Source organism: Propithecus coquereli, unplaced genomic scaffold (genome assembly GCF_000956105.1).
Source record: "Propithecus coquereli isolate 6110/MARCELLA unplaced genomic scaffold, Pcoq_1.0 Scaffold328, whole genome shotgun sequence".
NCBI lineage: Eukaryota > Metazoa > Chordata > Mammalia > Primates > Indriidae > Propithecus > Propithecus coquereli.
The window spans coordinates 3,536,086-3,554,962 of record NW_012148930.1 but is presented as its reverse complement, the minus strand read 5'-3'; the positions used below and the strand labels follow the sequence as shown (position 1 = coordinate 3,554,962).

Below are 18,877 nucleotides of genomic sequence, written 5' to 3'. Positions count from 1 at the left end.
ATTTTAGGGAAAATCATTCCAAGTGATGTAGATGTCTTGATATATGGATGATTTTTGTCCTTACTTATAACATGGACCTTTCTCTGGTCATGATTGCTCCCTCTTACCCAGAGAGGCTCAGAAAGGGGATTCTTATCTCGGTGCATTTCATTAATGAAAGACAGGAAAATAGTGAGGATAAGGTTATGACTTTGCTTCTAACATGGATGCGTCACCTAATTACAGACTTGCAGTCTTTGAGTTCTAGCTGTCCAATGTGCAATGCCTGCCTTGGGTCACTTCCAGGCATAAAACAAAGTCAGCACGTGGAGAGCCTCTCACAGATCACGACTGCTACTACACATGGCATTTCAGAATTTGTTATTGTGAAACTATCTGAGAAAACAGATATATCATTCTATTTAAGAAAAAGGATTATCAATCTGGTGTTAAATATTTAACTCTATGCAACGCCAGTCATATACAAAGTGCTAAATAAGTATTTGTGTTGAGATCAAATGAATAAATGAAAGAACATAAAGTCAGCATAAGTGTCTCATGTTCATTCCTCACGCACAGTCAATGTCGAATACTCCAAGTTTGGCACGAAGGAGACGACGGGGCTGCGTTGCTCAGACACTTACCTGAAAAGCGTCTGCACGTTCACGATGGTTTTAGCATCCGCCATGTAGTCCTCCTCGGCACTCATGGTGCTCTCTTTGTCCACAACCACCATGTTGGCGGCGAAGGTCACTCCACACTTAAGTAGGTCATCTAGGCTTTGATAAAAATCAACAGAGAAAAACGGACTTTAAATAAATCACAGTGTTGGAACCGGTATTAAAGCTCGCTCATCCCCTGTGCTTATGTAAGTTGCCCTTACAGGTGGCATTTACAGAGTGTTTACAGGTAGATATTAATGGGAATTATGGTACAATATTATCTACCAATATGACATAATTTTTATTTTGGACTCTTTACATTTCATTAAATCTCAGCTGTTTCGAAGCATATGTGTTAATATTTATTTAATGATATTTATAAATTATATAAATGAAACATGGAAACCACCCATTTTTCAATAAAATAGAAATAGAGCATATTAGAACTTTGTTTTTGCAGTTAACATACTGTTTCAAAGACATGTTTGCATTTTTAATTTCTAAGATGCTTTTGGTAAGAGTAGAAGTAAATAATTGCTATATTAATTTAGATGGTCAAGCTTAATGAAGAAACATGAAAACTATGACATTTTTTTAGATGTCTATTATTTCTTTGTATAAAAGCTATGTGTTATAGATTGGTTGTACACAGCCAAGAGCATATGAAATATATAAATATCTCTTGTATGCAAGCCTACGGTTTAGTCAGACTAAATTTTTGAGCAGTTAGATAACCTCATTTCTTTGGCTGCAAGTAATTGCTAAGTCAGGATGCAAATACCTGTGAGCTATAATAGAGTCAGTCTTCTTCCCCATCACTGATAAAAACCTTACCTAGCATTCTCCCAATGAATTAAAAGAAAGTTTACCATTAAAACTCAAACAGGGAACTATTATTCTCATTGTCTCTGCTTCATACAAACTAGAAAAATAGAACAGAGTTGGATAAGGGAGACTAAACCTGAATGGGTACAAGAATGTTCTAGGTACAGAGCTGACTGAAGAACGATAAGAAGAGATAGGCTAATTTCCGTATCTTCTGATTCAAAATAAAATGTTGAAAATTTAAAAAATGGCAGTTTCTTTTAGATTCCTATATTGGAGAGACAAGTCCCTGAGGATCTTTTCCATGTGCATGATTGGCCGAGTTAGCCACGTCACGTTAGAGGGAATTATTTTCCTTTTATGGGAAAGTGGGAGGCAGGATTTCTTACTCTGTTATTAGTCGAGAGAGTATTACCAAAGCCTTGAGTCCAAGATCCCCAGGAGTAGTCCAGAAAAAATATTGCGCTTGAATCAGGAGCAATGTTCTGTGGCAGAGATTTTATGGCTAAAACTGTGGAAACAGAATGTTATTCCAAATAAATTTCCTATGATAAGAGGGGCCAGGACCATAACATCCAACCAATATGATGACCTTCAAATTTGAATACCCAGGGATACTTGGGTCTTTCTTTTATCTAGGAAATTTATTATAATTGTTCTTAATTTATTAAAATGCACTTAAAAAAGGAAAGAATTAGATGGAAAATGAATGTTATATGGTCCCTTATGGACCACCAAAATGATGCCTAAGACATATGTCTTCAAACCACCTTATTATAATTTTAAATCATTTTCTCACATTTCAGCTCTCACGATCTTTTTTTCCTCCATTAAAAATATCTCTATTACAACTATCTAGATAGGAAAAGGAAAATATAAAGCAGTAGCGGGTAAGATTGACTAGATAGGGACAAATGGATAGAAATTAAGAGAGGAAAGATGAATATTTTAATCAATAATAATTTAATGAAGCTGAAGTTAATAGTTGACAAAAATTTCACTTTGAGAGTACCTACGCTAAATGGCTAACCACTACCTACACCCATGTGTATCAGTTAATTCTATCCTAAAAATATTGGCTGTTATAGTTTACACATAAGCTTGACAAATGACTTTAGTAACTACCATTAAATATGACTTTATAGAAAATACATAAAATTGGGATATTTCTGAAATATGTAGAAAGGTTTTTATTCTTCGTGTTTTAATGTTAAATTATTCTTTTTCTATTTATTAAATGTTGCATTTAATCCTTTTTCCTTTTGTTTTAATAAACTATCAACTTATAACTACTGTCTGTAGTAATTTCTCCCCATTGATTCTATTTGCAAGGCCTTCGCCTTATTTTTTCTTCAGTGTGGCTGCTTTACAGAGTTTGGCCACCAGATGAAGGCACAAGAACGTCAATCTGGGGGCCGAGCGTGGTGGCTCACACCTGTAATCCTAGCACTCTGGGAGGCCGAGCCAGGGGTGGATCACTCAAGGTCAGGAGTTCCAGACAAGCCTGAGCAAGAGCGAGACCCCCGTCTCTACTAAAAATAGAAAGAAATTAGCTGGACAACTAAAAATATATAGAAAAAATTAGCTGGGCACGGTGGCGTGTGCCTATAGTCCCAGCTACTCGGGAGGCTGAGGCAGAAGGATTGCTAGAGCCCAGGAGTTTGAGGTTGCTGTGAGCTAGGCTGACGCCACGGCACTCTACCCCGGGCAACACAGTGAGACTTTGTCTCAAAAAAAAAAAGGCAATCTGTATGAAAAAAAAAAAAGGTACAAATAACTTAATTGGAGATGCCTCCCTTTCCACCTGTCTTCTCTAAGACTCCTTTTTCTAAGGACTAGAATGTGAAATGTACAAGTGTCAGGGAGTGTCCCTGACTGTGTTTTAAGTCATTCAAAGAGGCTTTTTTTTTTTAAAGGAAAATTTCAAACATAAGCAAAGGAGGAAAATTGTATCATTAACCTCGATGGACCCACCACCCAACTTCAATAATTATTAATATGTAGCCAATCCTGTTTCGTCTCTGTACCTAGGAATTTGATGATGCTCTCAGTTCTTTTTTTTCCCCACCACAAATAGTTTTATAAAGGAAAAATTCACTTCATAGTTTATATCAGAAAGGGCAGATGGGAGGTTTATTCTTTATCTTTTAAATACACTATTTTTCTTATGAATTTTAATAGAACGCTATCATTTCAAATTAACATTACTAGTTATAAAATATATTTAGGATATAAATGGTACTTTTAGTATATCTAACTCTAGTTTTAGTTGGTTAGTATTATAAATGATAATGTAAATTATATTAATGTAGAATGGAGGGTAAATATAGTTTAGTCTGTTTGATCTTTAATGTATCCACCACTAATAAACAATTTCAAAGTTATAAAACTTTGTTTTTTCAACATCTGCAGGATGAAATGTAAGCATTAAAGTTCTTGACTGGTAAATTTTAACATTTTATTTTGAAGGCTCTGGCTGACTTTTTTAAAGATGGAAAAGTAACATTCTGTATTATTTCAAGTGTATTGGTTTTCTGATCTTTTATTTTAATATATTTTATAGACTGTTACCATGACGCATATGTAAAAATTTGTATTTAATTACTAATGTATTACATACATGTGACCTTTTAAATGAACAAATATTTTAGAAATTACAACTCTGATGTGTGACTAGAATAAAATAAGCTCCTAATAAGTTGAACTCATAAATCTAAGTTAAAATGAGCATTTCTAAATTATTTTGAAGTTTTCCAGAAGTTATGGTAATGATACCAATGCATCACAACATTGAATCTTTAGGTTTTCTCTACTACTATATCAATAGTAATAATGTTATTTTTATAGATGACACAAAACTAAAATAGCATTAGAAACTGAGCAAAACTGACAAAATTGACATGCAGCAAGATTTGTTTTAATGCAACAATAGATTACTGCTTAGGAAGTTTAACACATGATGTATAACACGAGAACATAAGCTCTACATGCAAAAATCTATCATATTTGCAATACTGACACCGCAAATGACACTCATCATGCAGTAACAAGGCTCAACACAGGACAACCACAGGACACTACACTAGTTAGTATGCCAAAGATTTTGTCACCTACTTGTCAATAGAGCCCACCATGTAGTAAACCATGGGAAACCAACAGATTGCATCCAGAAAATGCATATCTGGCCTAAGTAGTAGATGGGTTACAAAATGAAACACAATGTCACAACAGTGGCAGCACTTCTAGGGAAAGGAAGTAAGTTGACTTAGTTTGCATTTCCAAAACTAAACACTGCTGACAAGATTAATTTTAAGTGCCTTTTTTCTTAACATTATTTAGAAAATGTTATTTGCACTTGTTATAAATCATAAAATGCCCTCAGAATTATAAAAACAAGTTGTATTTCAGCTTTCTAAATCAGAAACATTATGGCATCATTCTACAAAAATACTGAAGTGATATTCTTAATTTTGACTAAAAAAAATCTTACCAATGAATTTACAAGTTATCCATGCAGAGGAGGCCTTGTAAAATGAAGAACTAATGATTTTTTTCTTAGATGATTTAAGGCATTGGGTACTAATGCCTACTAAGACTAACTTTCTCTAAGGGATATATATAATCACAACACGCCCCACAATATATCAACATATCAAAAAATATAGTACATATGCCCATGCAAAATATGTATGATATAAAATTACAATGACAGTAATTCACCTTTTAGTTTATGGATTCACTCAATACATATTGTTGAGCAAACATTTATTATGACTGAAATCTTTACTTATATGCGTATTCAACGAAAGAACCATAAACCTGAAAGCTTCCATAGAAATTGCTTAATCTATTGTATTCATTTTATAAAGTTATTAATTCATTCATGCCTCTATTCACTCAGCATATATGTATCCAAAATTTTTTAATAGACATTTTAATATACTCAGGCATATACAAATAAAAGAATATCCTGTTAACATAATACAGAGTTTTTTTTAAATTCATGTACAAAAGCACATAATTATATATTTTCATCTGAAAAAACAAATAATATGTTGCACTCAGCAGGCAGAATTGGGGGACATTTCATGTGGGTGACATTTAATTTGGGTGTGGAATGAGTAGGAGTTTGCCCAGTACAAGAGAAGGAAAAAGAAATTCCAGGCCAAGGGAATTACAGCACCCACATTTTCCCAGATGCTCATGGCCCAGCTAGATCAACTTTTTTCTTCCCTATTTCCTCACTGTTGGCCATCCGCCTATCTCTTTACACTCTGAAGAAAGAGAATGATCAATACAGCAAAGCATTAGAGAAAAAAAACCTTCTAACGAATACCACTGTTATCACTTTGACTAAACTCCTATCATTAAATTTCTTTGTAGTCATTTAAATGGCCCAATATTATTACATCTTATAAATGTACCACAATTCATCTTTAAAATCCTCAATATTTAGTTTATTAGTTATTTTCAGTTTTTGCTGTTAATTACTGAAGTTATCAGGTGTTTCCAGTATCTTTCTATTATATTTAACACTGGTAGGCACATCTTCAGAAGACTTTTTTTTAGGTGTTTTTATCATTACCACAAAACATTCATAGAAGGGATAAAAGTAAATAGCGGTCTACAAACAGTTTTTAAGCTCCTAATACATATTTTCAACAAATATTATAACCATATACACTCCCAGTAGCAGTCCTGACAGTGACTTATGGCAGAAATTTCTAGTTCTCTTCCTAGGCACTGTACTGATTCTTAAAATTGGGAGGCCCATTCTAATTGCCGATGCAAAACCCTCCTTGGCTCTCCCACCTGCCTGGTGACTGGAGAAGCCCACATGAAGAGCAATGCCACCAGAGCGGGAGAGCACTGAGATTCTGTGGTGATCTGGAAAATCCTTCTGCCTGTGTCTTTTTTGGTTATTGTTTTTATTTAAATCTCTTTGCTCCTAAATATAATTCCAATCAGATAAAATATACATGTTGATAACTTATGTGGCAGAGTTGGGTCCATAATTCATTATTAATTGCAGACACACACCTGGAATAAACTCCAGATATATGCCTGAGATAATCTCCTTTTTAGTTTGGCTCATGCCATTCTTTTAGGTTCAGATTGTTTCCATTTCTTTATGCGATCTTCTCTGACCATCACTCCGCTGTGACAGTTCTGCAACAGTATTTAACATTACCAAATCAATAAATTCAATAAAGATATTGAAACTTTTCCAGCAAATACTGAGGTCTTTGGGGACAAAGCAAGTCTTTATGCCAACCCTTCTGCTAGAATCAAAAGAGAAGATAAGGCCTTTGTGTTTTGTTGCTTTGTCTAGTAGAGATTACAAAAGGTAATTCGCCATCAACATTTTTGCCTTGCTTTAGGAAACTCATGAATTTTTAGTCACATGCAATTCTGCCACAAATATGTACTTACAATGGGTAGGCAATCTTCCAAACCCTTAGGAATTGCTTTAGCATTTGTGTTGTGATAGCATGGTTCATCCTTACATGAATTCAGCTATATTACAAGGTAAATCAAGGCCCCTGAAGCCTGGTAAATATATAATCCTGATGAAAAATAGCTAAGATAAGTGGTCTACTATGCCATATTCTTTGCTAAATTTAATTTTGTATAACAAATAGATTCGTCCACTACTCCTATTGAGAAATGTTTAAAAGGAAACCTGATGTGTAAAGAATAAACCAATTGTGCGTTTACATGTATTGTGCCAGCTCATTTAACATTGGCAGCAGTGTTCACGGCACTGACCTGCTCAGTAATTGAGTAACAGGAATGATACCATAGGCTCTTTTTAGTCATTGGGAGAAAGTTAATTGGCAAACATAACCTTTACACTGAGAAGCATTATTATTGAAAAACATTAAAAAACATAAAACATTCATAAAACTAGATGTGCCTTCCCTACATTACACCCCAAAATATAGATGAAGAGTCAAATTTAAAAAAATAAAACCATTAATACAATAGAATAAAATGCATGAATTTGTTTCTCTGGCTGCTAAATAGAGAAGCCCTATCTATTTTAAATTACATTAAGGAAAAGTGGTGAAAATAATTGACAGGTTTAACTATATAGCTGATCACAAACATTTTAACATACAAGAAATAAATCTCAAAATTGTTACTTATATAAAATTTATAGCTCAGAGTTGCTTAATATATAAAGAAGTATTTCAAATCAATGAGAAAGAAAAACATGACAGAAAAATAGATCTAGGGTAGAATAAATATGCATAGACCAAAACAAAACAAAACAACACAGACTGAAACTAACTAGTAACAAAATAAAAATTTAACAAACATACAAAGTAACTAATGTTAGTAAACAGAAGAAAAAGGAGCACATTCATTAATGAGTCCTAACTGTAATTTTATTAAAAAAGATGACTACTTATGAGCCTAAAATCTCCTTATAGAAACTCTCATAATAAAAATGGCCATTACATGCAAATATTAGACAGTTAATGATTTTGGGGAACCAAAAAGTGTTTATAATTTTGTATGGATTTTTAAAATTTGAGGCCATTATTTCTTTCTCATTTAACTAATAACCATAATAAATTTAATTTCTTTATTTCAAGTTCAAGAAATGAGAGTAGTATGCCTATATGAGCAGTTTATTTTGTTAACATTTCATAATTTCACTTTTAAGGAGTTTATTTCTTGCTAAAAATATAATTAGTTCAATTTTAACTACTTAAAATAAATGTCCATTTTTCATTAATTGGGTTTTCACACAAATCCACCCATCAATTCAAATAGAGACAGTGATATTTTTGTGATTGGCAGAAGAGGAACTGACATTTCCTGTCTGCCTTTTATGAACCAGATATGGCACTAGTGCTTTATATACATTATAGTACACAGTCTCACAATAACTTAAGATAAATGTTTTAACCATCTTATAAATCAGAAGAATGAGACTTAAAAGAGATTTAATAGCATGTATGTAACAGGCTTACCAAGAGGGTAAGCTTTGATCTTATCTCAGATTTGTATGAGTCAAAAGTTTAAATTTTTTTATAATAAAAACACTGACATATCAGGCATTTTATTACTACCTTTAAAATAAACTGAAGTTTACTTGACACCATATGTGAAAAGAAGATTAATTTAATAAATGGATAGTGTAAACAAGACTTGGGAAAATAATTAAGATCATAAGTCTGGATCTTGTACTTCATCCTCATCTTTGTGTGGCTTTGGGTAATGTATTATGGCTTTTGACTTGCTTTTCTAACTCTTATACGAAATGCTGTTACAAAATGACTAGATAACCTTTAAGGTTGGAGTGGTAATCAAAATATTTAAAATCAGTATGGCACAACAGACCAAACAGAACAGATGGCCAACCAATCAGAACTGACACCAGCTCTAATGAACCAGTCTCAAGTGAAAGATGTTTTTCAATATGACTTTTATTTAATTACCATATGAGATCTAAAAGGCTTTCTATTTGGAAACATTGTGAACACTTATTTTGGCATATTATATGTGTGAACATTATAAATTTAAATTACATTTTAAAATTCCATACTTATGACATCTGTTATTATTTATTTCTGTTATACTGAATAAATTGGTCTTTCAAGTAAATTTTTTAAATAGCCACGTAGTGAATATTATTTTCAGCAATGCTTATGTGAATTTAAAATAAAGTCAAATCCCCAAAACTAATAATTGTAAAGGTGCATATAATCATTATTGTACACATTCTTATAACATGGGAATAGTTTAAAGAAGAAAACATCATATTACTTTGTAATATTACAGGATAGATTGCAAAATACTTGCTAGTTCAGAGCAACAGGCATCTTATTGTTTAAAAAGAAAAAAAAAGATTGCATAAAACTTCCTGGAACTTTATTTATTGGTATTTAGTTTTTGTTTCCTCATTCTTAACCAAAGGAACAGAACACAACAAATAAAAATGTTAGACACCACTTTCGGGAAGTACACAGGAAGCTAACAGATTTAAGAACATGCACTTTCAACCTAATACTCTGAAATAAAGCCAAACCCTACAAGAATTATCTAACAACAATATCATGCAAATAGCTGGATTCCAAAATGTAAACCATTAGGAAAGCAAAGGGAATTTTTAATGCAAAAATAATCTGAAGTTAAAATATACTTGTTTTAAAAAGAATTGACAAACTATTTTTTTTTCATATATTAAAAGCCTGTAAACTAGGTAAGATGATATAGTTGAAAGAACAATGAACTAGGAATTAAACAGAAAGTTCTAATCTAAGAATTGACCTTGGAAAAGGTCATCTACCTTCTTTGGGTCTTTTTTACATCATCTGTAAAATAAGAAACAGTGGTGTACACAAGTCACACAGCCTTCAATTTATTTAAATGTTTACATTGTAATTTGTAAGCTTTGAGATTTTAAACTGCTTGATATATCTTTCTGAGGCTAAATCATCACTATGCAATATAAATATGTTTCTTATGGGAATAAAATGTAAATGAACTGTGTAGTATGATAACTGACATGTAGTAAATGCTCAACAGTTATTATAATTATGAACAGATGTTGGAGGTAAAGAATATTTTTTATTGAATGATCTTTATGGTCTCAGATAAAATATTCTATGGTAAAAGACATATTTATATTTTTACAGAAACACTGACCATTTGTCACTAATAAAGATAAGTAGAATTTTTAGACTATTCTGTGATTGATCAAATTCAGGAATTAAGACTGTACAACCACTTGATTTTATACTCCTAACATACGCATCAATCGATCATTCAGTAACCAGGCATTTTGGTAACTTGTTTATTCAAAACTAAACATAAAGGGACTGATTTGTTCACAGTCACTCTGAAATCGACATAAACTATACATGTAAAGGACTCGAGTGCCTGCCACTGGCTTCACAGAGTAATCAGCTGAAAAGGAGGATTAGTGATTCCGAGAGGAGATTACTTAGCAAGACTGGAAACTGAAAAAGAGGAGTCCATCTCTGTCCATAGCGTAAACTCCACTCTCAATTATGGGGACTGGAGTTTTGGGGGGGAAGTTTACACAGCAGAACAACAATTTTATCTTGAAATAATGTCAAGAAGGGGAAAGGACAGTTTTGTCTTTAGCCCCGCCAGAGGGATGCTAACACAGTTCCACTTCTTTCTCAAGCTTCTTCCTGTCTTCCTCTTTATACCCTGGTGATCCATTTTGATCCAAGCCATGCAAGATGGGGTTACTCTAAGGCAATCAGTTTGTAAATACTTCTGTCTTTAAGTTCTATCTTGAGGGGAGTAGACACACCATAAGCAAAAAGAGCCAAAAGCTCAGGCATTTGAATTCACATAGTTGAGCATCTCTGATATGGCAGCTCAGCCAGTTCTGGGGAGCTTCCTACCAGAGAAGCTTCGGAATGAAGGTCATGTTCAAAAGACCCTGGAGGTGATTTCCAACCACTCTATTGGCATGGCCATCCCGCTTCCAAACTTTTATTGTCCTAACATTTATTTTAGTAAGGTTTTATTTCTTCTGGCATTGAGTCCAAATTTCTATTCTTCTACACTTACCCTAAATATGTCTCACCTTTCCTTAGATGCCAAATAGGTATGGAAAAAGTCATTGAGTCATCATACCTGAAAATTCTCCAATTTTTAGTGTTGATTATCTCTATGATCATGATGCTAACAGAGATGCCCCAATGAGCATTTTGGTATTGGTATATTCAGAAAAAACAATACCATAATGTTATAATATATTGGGGAAATATCTGTTTTGAGAAACTTCTTTTGATAAATTTGAAAGGCAGTGGCAAGGCAGTATAATTTGGCCTCATCTAGTTCATCCTGAAATTTGCATCACATTGGAATGGATGAGGGGAGCGAGAGAATCCTAAAATATGGTATTAATCTAAGGACCATCTGCTACTAATTTTCAGTCACTGAGAGGAATATTATAATTTTAGAATAAAATGGCTTTGACCATTGCACTCAGTAACCTATATTTATATATGCATAAGAATTTTGAAATGCTTCAGTAGTCTTATTTAGCCAAAGTAAACCAATCCAGTATTTTCGAAATAGATACACATGGTAAAGCATTACTCATGTTATGTTATAGAATGTATGTTTTAACAGTAGTACAATCATAATAATTTGTGATGTTTCATGGCATAACCTAAAAATGGATCAGTAAATGCTTCTCTGATAATTAATGGTTCTTTAGAAAGATAACAAAATTACCCAGTTTTGGCAGATATTTTCCAGACTAGTTGATTAATTTAAGGAAAATTGCAGTAATTATTTCAGTGGCCTGTTTCCTGTGGAATTGTGAGTATATGACCACTTGCAATAGAGTTTCAGAAAAATTCACAGAATATTTCAGTGATGTTTCAAGTGATATTTGTGAAATATAACCATATTGAATGATTTTTTTGAATCATAGCACAGAATGTATCTCCCGATGAATCATGTACCATAATGTATCTGATTTAAAATACTACCAGCAAATTAATTATTTTTGATGTACATAACATAATATTAAAAACTGTTTATCTTGTTTGTGTATTTTAAAATATACTTACGGGTTATCCAATAGCAGTACTATGGGATTAAGTTCTTTCTTTGGTCTATAATATGCCCTGAGAGGAACAATAAAATTATACAGTCCATTTCCAGCTGTTTCAGCTGCAACTATAATTAGTTTATTTTTGAATCCATAGGCTTTTGCATCCTCATAGTAGTTATGTTGGCAACTCTAGGGAAAAAAAATTATACAAAGAAATGCCATTTTTATACTCCACTAAAATTTGGTGAAAAAACTTAGGATATATGGAAATGTAAATTTAATCTAACCAAGTAAATTCTAATTTTCTAAAAAATTTTAAAATAGTTAACATTTGTCTGTGCCCAGTTCTCCAACCTACACCAGAAAATAAAAGAGTGCGTGGACAAGGCAAATGCATTGTGGCTCTGCAGCCTGGTACCGAGAGAGACAGCACGTGTGTGTGTGTGTGTGTGTGTGCGCGCGTTCTCTCCTGTGAACTAAAACCTGCTGCCAGATGACATCCGGGTATCTGCCTCTGACTTTCATTTAAACGTATTATAATTGAAAAGAGCAGCCTTGCAAAAATACTAGGAAAATACCTGATCCCCAAAATTCCCCAGTAACCGTTAAAGACCAATCCTATGAGTTCTCTCACTAACAGGTACCCTGCAGGAGATCTGTGTTGCACAACTTCTGAAGAAAGCTGAATGGACAGAAAAAAGATGGAAATCTCTCTCTTTCAAAATTGTTTTTTGAGAATCTGCTTTTACAGAGTTCCTTGGTAAACGGCAGGAAAACAAATTCCAAGCCTCAACCATATCTCCAGACAGAGTCACATCTCCTGTGATAATCCCTTCTTCAAGGAAAGGCAGGAGAGCCAACTCTCAGACTTTGACATCCTTGCAGTTTTTTTTTTTTTATTTCAGGGTATTATGAGGCTACAAACATTATGGTTACGTTTTATGTCTTTGCCTCACCCAAGCGAGGGTTAGAGGCGTGCCCTTCCCCCCTACAATGCTCCCGTGTCCTTTAGTTGCGGGTTTACCCTCCGCCCATCCCCCTAATCCCTGGAGGGCATGGCTGCCATGTGAGCACCCTGGTGTTGATCAGTTAGTACCAGTTTGATGGTGAGTACAAGTGGAACCCATTCTTCTGATCTTGTGGTGCCTCACTTCTGATAATGGGCTCAAGTTGAATCCAGGAAAATTAAGAGGTGCTAGCAGTTTTTGTTATTCACCTGCTGCTGCTTTTGTTATCAGCTTACAGCCATCATTATTTTTTTTTTCCTCTTCGTCACTCTTAAAACCAGAGAGCCGTGGGGCCTCACTTTTGCATCCCCTTCTCTTCCTTTGGGATGCTCCCTGTTCTCTTTCCCCCTCCCCCTCTTTCCCCTCTCTCTTTCACTCTCTCACTCTATCCTTCTGAGAAGATAAAATAAATGTTTTTTTACTTTTATATCTCAATCTTTGTGTGAGAAATCTTTCACCACGCTGCACCATGACCAGTTACTAGGCTTTCCACCCTAAGGATAATATTATCTTATCTTATAATAAGATAGCCTCAGGAATGGTCCCAGTACTGAATACCCAAAATGATGAATTAAAACAACAAAACAAAACAAAACAGTAAAGGAAAAACCCCATCTAAATGTATAGCTGACCTGGCAAGATAATAATGCTAATACTGAAAACTAAAATAATAAAAACATCAACAGAAACAAGAACAAAACATTACTACCGCTAATTGTTAGCCTGAGAGTATTTTGCTGTTTCCTGGGGTCTAGAATTTTCTGTAGTTAGCATTACTAACCCAAGATTATTTTAAGTTAAATTATCTGCATGGAGAACTGCTTTGATGTTCTGCTCTTTTACCTTCATATCTCTCTGTGGATATTTTTAATTTATTTATTTGGTATAAGATTAGCTAATTCTCTGGAATATTCATCATCCGTGGAACATTCTTTGCCATTATTCCTTAATAAAAAATTATAAAATACAGGCAGGAACAAGGCACCACGAGTAAACAGAAACAATCATAACAAGATAATTAGACCTACAATGACTATAGATTTTGCTGTTGTCATATTCAGAATATAAGATGAGCATGTTTAATACATTTAAAGAAATAAAAGAAAGTATTTAAAGTAAGAACAAAGAAAAGAGGTTATTTAAAATAACATCTAGCAAGTGTATGTTAAAAGTACTATCTATATTGTTTCTATATCTTCTAGAACTAAACAGTATAACTCAAAAGATTATTTAAATCACACATAAGATACAGTTGAGGGAACCAACTATAGGACAGAATTGAAGATATTACCCAAAATGAAAGGCAGAGAAGAAAAGGAACAGAACCTAGCATGAAAAAATTAAGACTTGGAAGATAGTGTGAGAATATCAAATATACATTTAACCAGAATACCTGAAAAAAAGATAAGAAAGAATCAGAAAGAAGCCTCATTCAAGTAAATGTTGACTGAGAATTTTTGAAAAGTGATGAAAAACCCAAATCCTCCAGTTCGGGAAACTCAGTGAATCCTAATCCAAGTACATAAATGAACTGTCGGGCACATCACAGTCAAAGTGCAGAACAACCAAGACAATGAGCAGTTCTCAAGAAAAGAGAATAAACAAAACAGAGAGCAGACCTACAAGAAACAACAATTAGAATGATGGCCGGTTTTTCAATAGTAACTTGGAGCACAGAGGCAGTAAATTAAGTCCTTAAAGTGATGAAAGAAAGAAAAAACAAAACAGAACAAAACAAAACTAAAAAAACCCCTAATAGCCTAGAATTGGACATCAAGCAAAACTGTCTTTCAAGAGTGAGGGCAGAATAAGAACATTTCAAGGAAAAGCATAACAGAATTTGTCACCAGCAGAATGTCCGTAACAGAATTTCTAAAGGTTGCAATATAGGAAGTAGGAAATTGAATCCAGAAGGAAGGTAAGGAATAGGGAAGAAAGGAAAACAAAGGACATGGTAAAGAACAAGGACAGCAAGTCTTCACTGGAACGGTGCTTGGAGAATTATTGATTAATACAGTCAGATTCTGAAGCCATATGAAGAAATAAGGTCACTCAGAAAGAAGTCGTGTCAAGGAAGGAGAACAGTGATGGGTTAATGTTTGGATCCTTACGAACTTTGATACCTATGAGATATATAAAAGAAAAATAAGACAACTTTCCCTAAAGAAACTTAGAAGTAGCACAATTAGTAAGGAAAAGAGAATTTAGCATGGATAAACCTTGACCAGGCCACCAGCTTGCTGACGCTGGTATAGAATAAATTGGACGACATGACCCCAACTCACCCACTTCCCAAAGTAGGGGCAGCTGCATGGCACCATCCCTCAATCCCGAAGAGGGCACTCATTCACACAGTAGACCACCTCCCACCAGCGTAACACTACCCAAATAACCAATAATCCCAGATATCACGAGTCAATCAGCAAAGCGCAGAAACTTTGTTTTCTTAATGTGGTAAAGAGATGGTTAAGAGTTTTGACATTTAAAAGATCCTCCATTGCTCCTCCACCAACCCCGATCTCAAAAAGCTTAGCCTTTCTGTTGAATTGGATTCCCTGCTTGGAGATAAATCATTTCTATCCTTTGGTGTCCTAATATCTCCCAATGTTTCTTTTCTTCTTTAACTGGTTATTAAAAGAAGTAACCAGAAGTGAATCCAGGTTTTGTGGTGCCTGAAGCATATGTTATTTTAGGAATCCTTTTTAAGGAAAACAACAAAAATATTACAAATAAAAATTAGTCTTGGAAGGGGTCAATGCAAGTGAAGGGTCCTATAATTTAGGATTTATGAATGTTACTGAAGATATACAGCAGGCCAGAAATATAAAATGCTTAACAATATTAGAGTAAAATAAGGACTGCAAAATAACAAAGCCTTGAGAGATGTAATCGTCCATCTCAGTGGGCCTAGATAAATATTTAGGAGCAATGGCAAAGATTCACAAAGCAAATTTAGGGAGATAAACATAGGAATTTTCTAATATTTCTGTTAATCTTCCTCAAGAATGACAGCAACAGGCAAAATTTATAATGTTTATCATATGAAAAAAATAATAGCAAGAATATTAACAAAATATATAAAGCACTTAGTTAAGTTTCTTGCACTTTATTAAACATGTACCAATTTACATAATTACTCTAAGAGCACTATGAGGTTCGTATTAAAATTGTATCTACTTTACAGATGAGGAAACTGCAATTGATTGGTGAAGTTAGTTGCCAAGTTGCACAGATTTTAAGTGGAGAGCTGGGATTTTAACTCTAACTTCAAAGTTTAGAGTAAAAGAAGAAACCCCTGGCTAGAATTAGTGGCACATTTGAATCTCTAGGGGGAGTGTAAGGTTCTTCTTTGTATCTATTTTCTTATTCTTCTGGAGAGTGAAGTCACACAGGTCAAGCCCAATGTCTATATTATGAAAAGATATAATTCTAGCATTATTGGAATTATCCTCTTTTGGAAAGCTTCTCTGGAACATCCGGGCAGGAACCAAGAACTGCAGAAAAAACTCTGAGAAAGCCGACATCAGGCAAGATGCTGAGCTTCCAGTCTCGTCATAACAAATCTTTGTGTCTAACACATGGACTAACTCATCTCATCGTGCAGTGGGATTCCATACTGAGATTTGAAGCAATAATGGTAAAATAAATAATGCACATTTGGCTAAAATGACTTCGGGGGACTTTGGATGTTAAAGGTTCATAGGGTGGAGATTCAGGTAACTCTATCTTCCTCTTTAGAAACATGATTGGCTAATCCATTTGATTAATTTAGTAGAAGAGAAAAGCATTTGGGTAACCTTTACGCACTTAAAAAAAAAGTAAAATTTACCACTTTATGTAATTAAATTCACATTTGAAAAGATAATATCCATTAAATATATTTTAGTAAAAATGCTATACAAATTATTTAACTATATGTAATTGTAAAATGCTATAATTTTATTTTTTGAGAGAACAAGAGCAACGTGTGCTTACCTTATCTAATCTTAAGCAGCAAAATGGCACTTTTTCATGAAGGAGATGACAAAAAGTGGGTGAACTTCCTATATATGGAGAGTAAGGTGGGTAGCCTTTAGCATACCTGCAAAATAATACAAAATATTATCGTTGGATAAGGCACGCAAATTGGGGAAATTAAGTTATGGCCATGTTCCCTTGCTTTGATAAAGTTAGAATCAGTAACTCTGTGTTGCAATTATATTTCGATAAAAAGATAGTTTAGAATAGAGGTAGGTAAATTAGAGTCCAGAGATCAAATCTGTCCCACCACATGGTTTTGCAAATTAAGGATTGTTTTTATATTTTTAAATGGTTGAAAAAAGTCAAGAGAATATTTCATGTCAAGTGAAAATCATATGAAGTGCAAATTTCAGAATCCATAAATAAAGCTTTATTGGAATACAGCCATACTCATTCATTTATGTATTGTGTTTGAGTGCTTTTGTGCTTCAAAAATAGAGTTGAGTAGTTGCAACAGGAGCCAGAAAGCATAGAATATTTACTAGTTGTTCCTTTCTAAAAAAGCTTGCTAACCCTCAGCTTAGATTTGGATATATTTTTTAACAAATATTAATGTTAATTTTTATAAAATGCATTTAAAGCAAATGCATTATTATGATTCACTCTATCAATATTTGTTAGTCATAAAGCCATAAACAAAAGGAAGCAAATGACTAAGTTAATTAGTTAAAGACAGAGAAATCTGTTGCTTTGTTGAAATCATGCTTAAAATATTATCAAAGACATTCAGTTTGCTGACTTTTGAAAAATAGCCACCTACACATTTCGGCTACACTGACTTTCAAAATGGAACGTCTAAAAAGTAACAGCATAAATGATAATTAGGAAATAAAGGAAAATCTAGTGAAAGGAATATTCCTTTATCTAAAAGAAAGCTCTTAATTGTAATAAATTTACCTGCTGAATCATGACATTTCATACCTAGTTGAAATTCTTTTATAGACATCATTGGCTGAGAGGTAAAATACAGATAAAATTGGAGGATAAAGTTTTATAAGTTTAGAAGTTGATAATCTCCACAATTACTTTAACATCTCTTTCATTTTTCTAGAAATAAAAATTTCTACTACTCAATTTTTTAAGAAGTCTAAAGAAAGAATTTCAATCACACCACAAAACACTGTTTCCTGGAAAGATATTCGTTGCCAAACCTATTCCTGTTCCCATCCTGGCTTCCAAATATATTTGAGTACACAGACCACTACTTTCCTGGAGAGTGAATTTTATTCTGAGGGTACATCAATGTTTCTTATAATAAATGAAAAAAAAAAGGTAAGAAATTTTAAAACAGAGGATCTTTCCAAGTTTCAATGATACTTCTGTTTATTTCAGTTCAATTCAATATTAATTGAACTTATATAAAAGATACCGGTAGAAATGTTAGGAAATGATGTTACCAATGCCACTACCACCAGTACTACTAGTAAGAATAATTGATACTAATCGAATACTTACTCTGCACAAAATACTGTTTCGTCATGAGCATTTTTGTCCATTATCTCAATTAATCATCATATGTTATGAAGTAGTAATTACACCCAGGTTATAGGTAAAGAAATTATAGGCCAGATTGTTTAATCAAAGTCACTTGCCCACAGCCAGCATAAGGAGGAACTGGCATGGAAAACCAAGTTTTTCAGACTGCACAGTCAAGGCTGGGGACTGCTGAGCTTTCCTCAAAACACGGCAATTTAATATGTGGAATAAGACATGTAAACAAACTCTACTGCAGGCTAAAATACGACTAGTACTAAGTAGATTAAAGAGACAGCACAGCTTTCATTCAGGCATTTACAGTGCTTTGATGCACGCTGTCTGTAAAAGAC

General features: G+C 33.7%; 1 protein-coding gene across 1 annotated transcript in view; it reads right to left on the bottom strand.

The window, feature by feature from the left end:
• The window catches only part of KCNT2 (potassium channel, sodium activated subfamily T, member 2), a 318,603-nt gene that overhangs the window by 67,886 nt on the left and 231,840 nt on the right, over positions 1-18,877 (bottom strand). Inside the window, exons 18-21 of the mRNA XM_012650477.1 lie at positions 17,007-17,112; positions 12,041-12,213; positions 4,581-4,652; positions 624-758 (exon numbers count right to left, since the gene is read on the bottom strand). Coding sequence (XP_012505931.1) covers positions 624-758; positions 4,581-4,652; positions 12,041-12,213; positions 17,007-17,112 — 486 coding nt within the window. The remainder of the gene's footprint in view (positions 1-623; positions 759-4,580; positions 4,653-12,040; positions 12,214-17,006; positions 17,113-18,877) is intronic.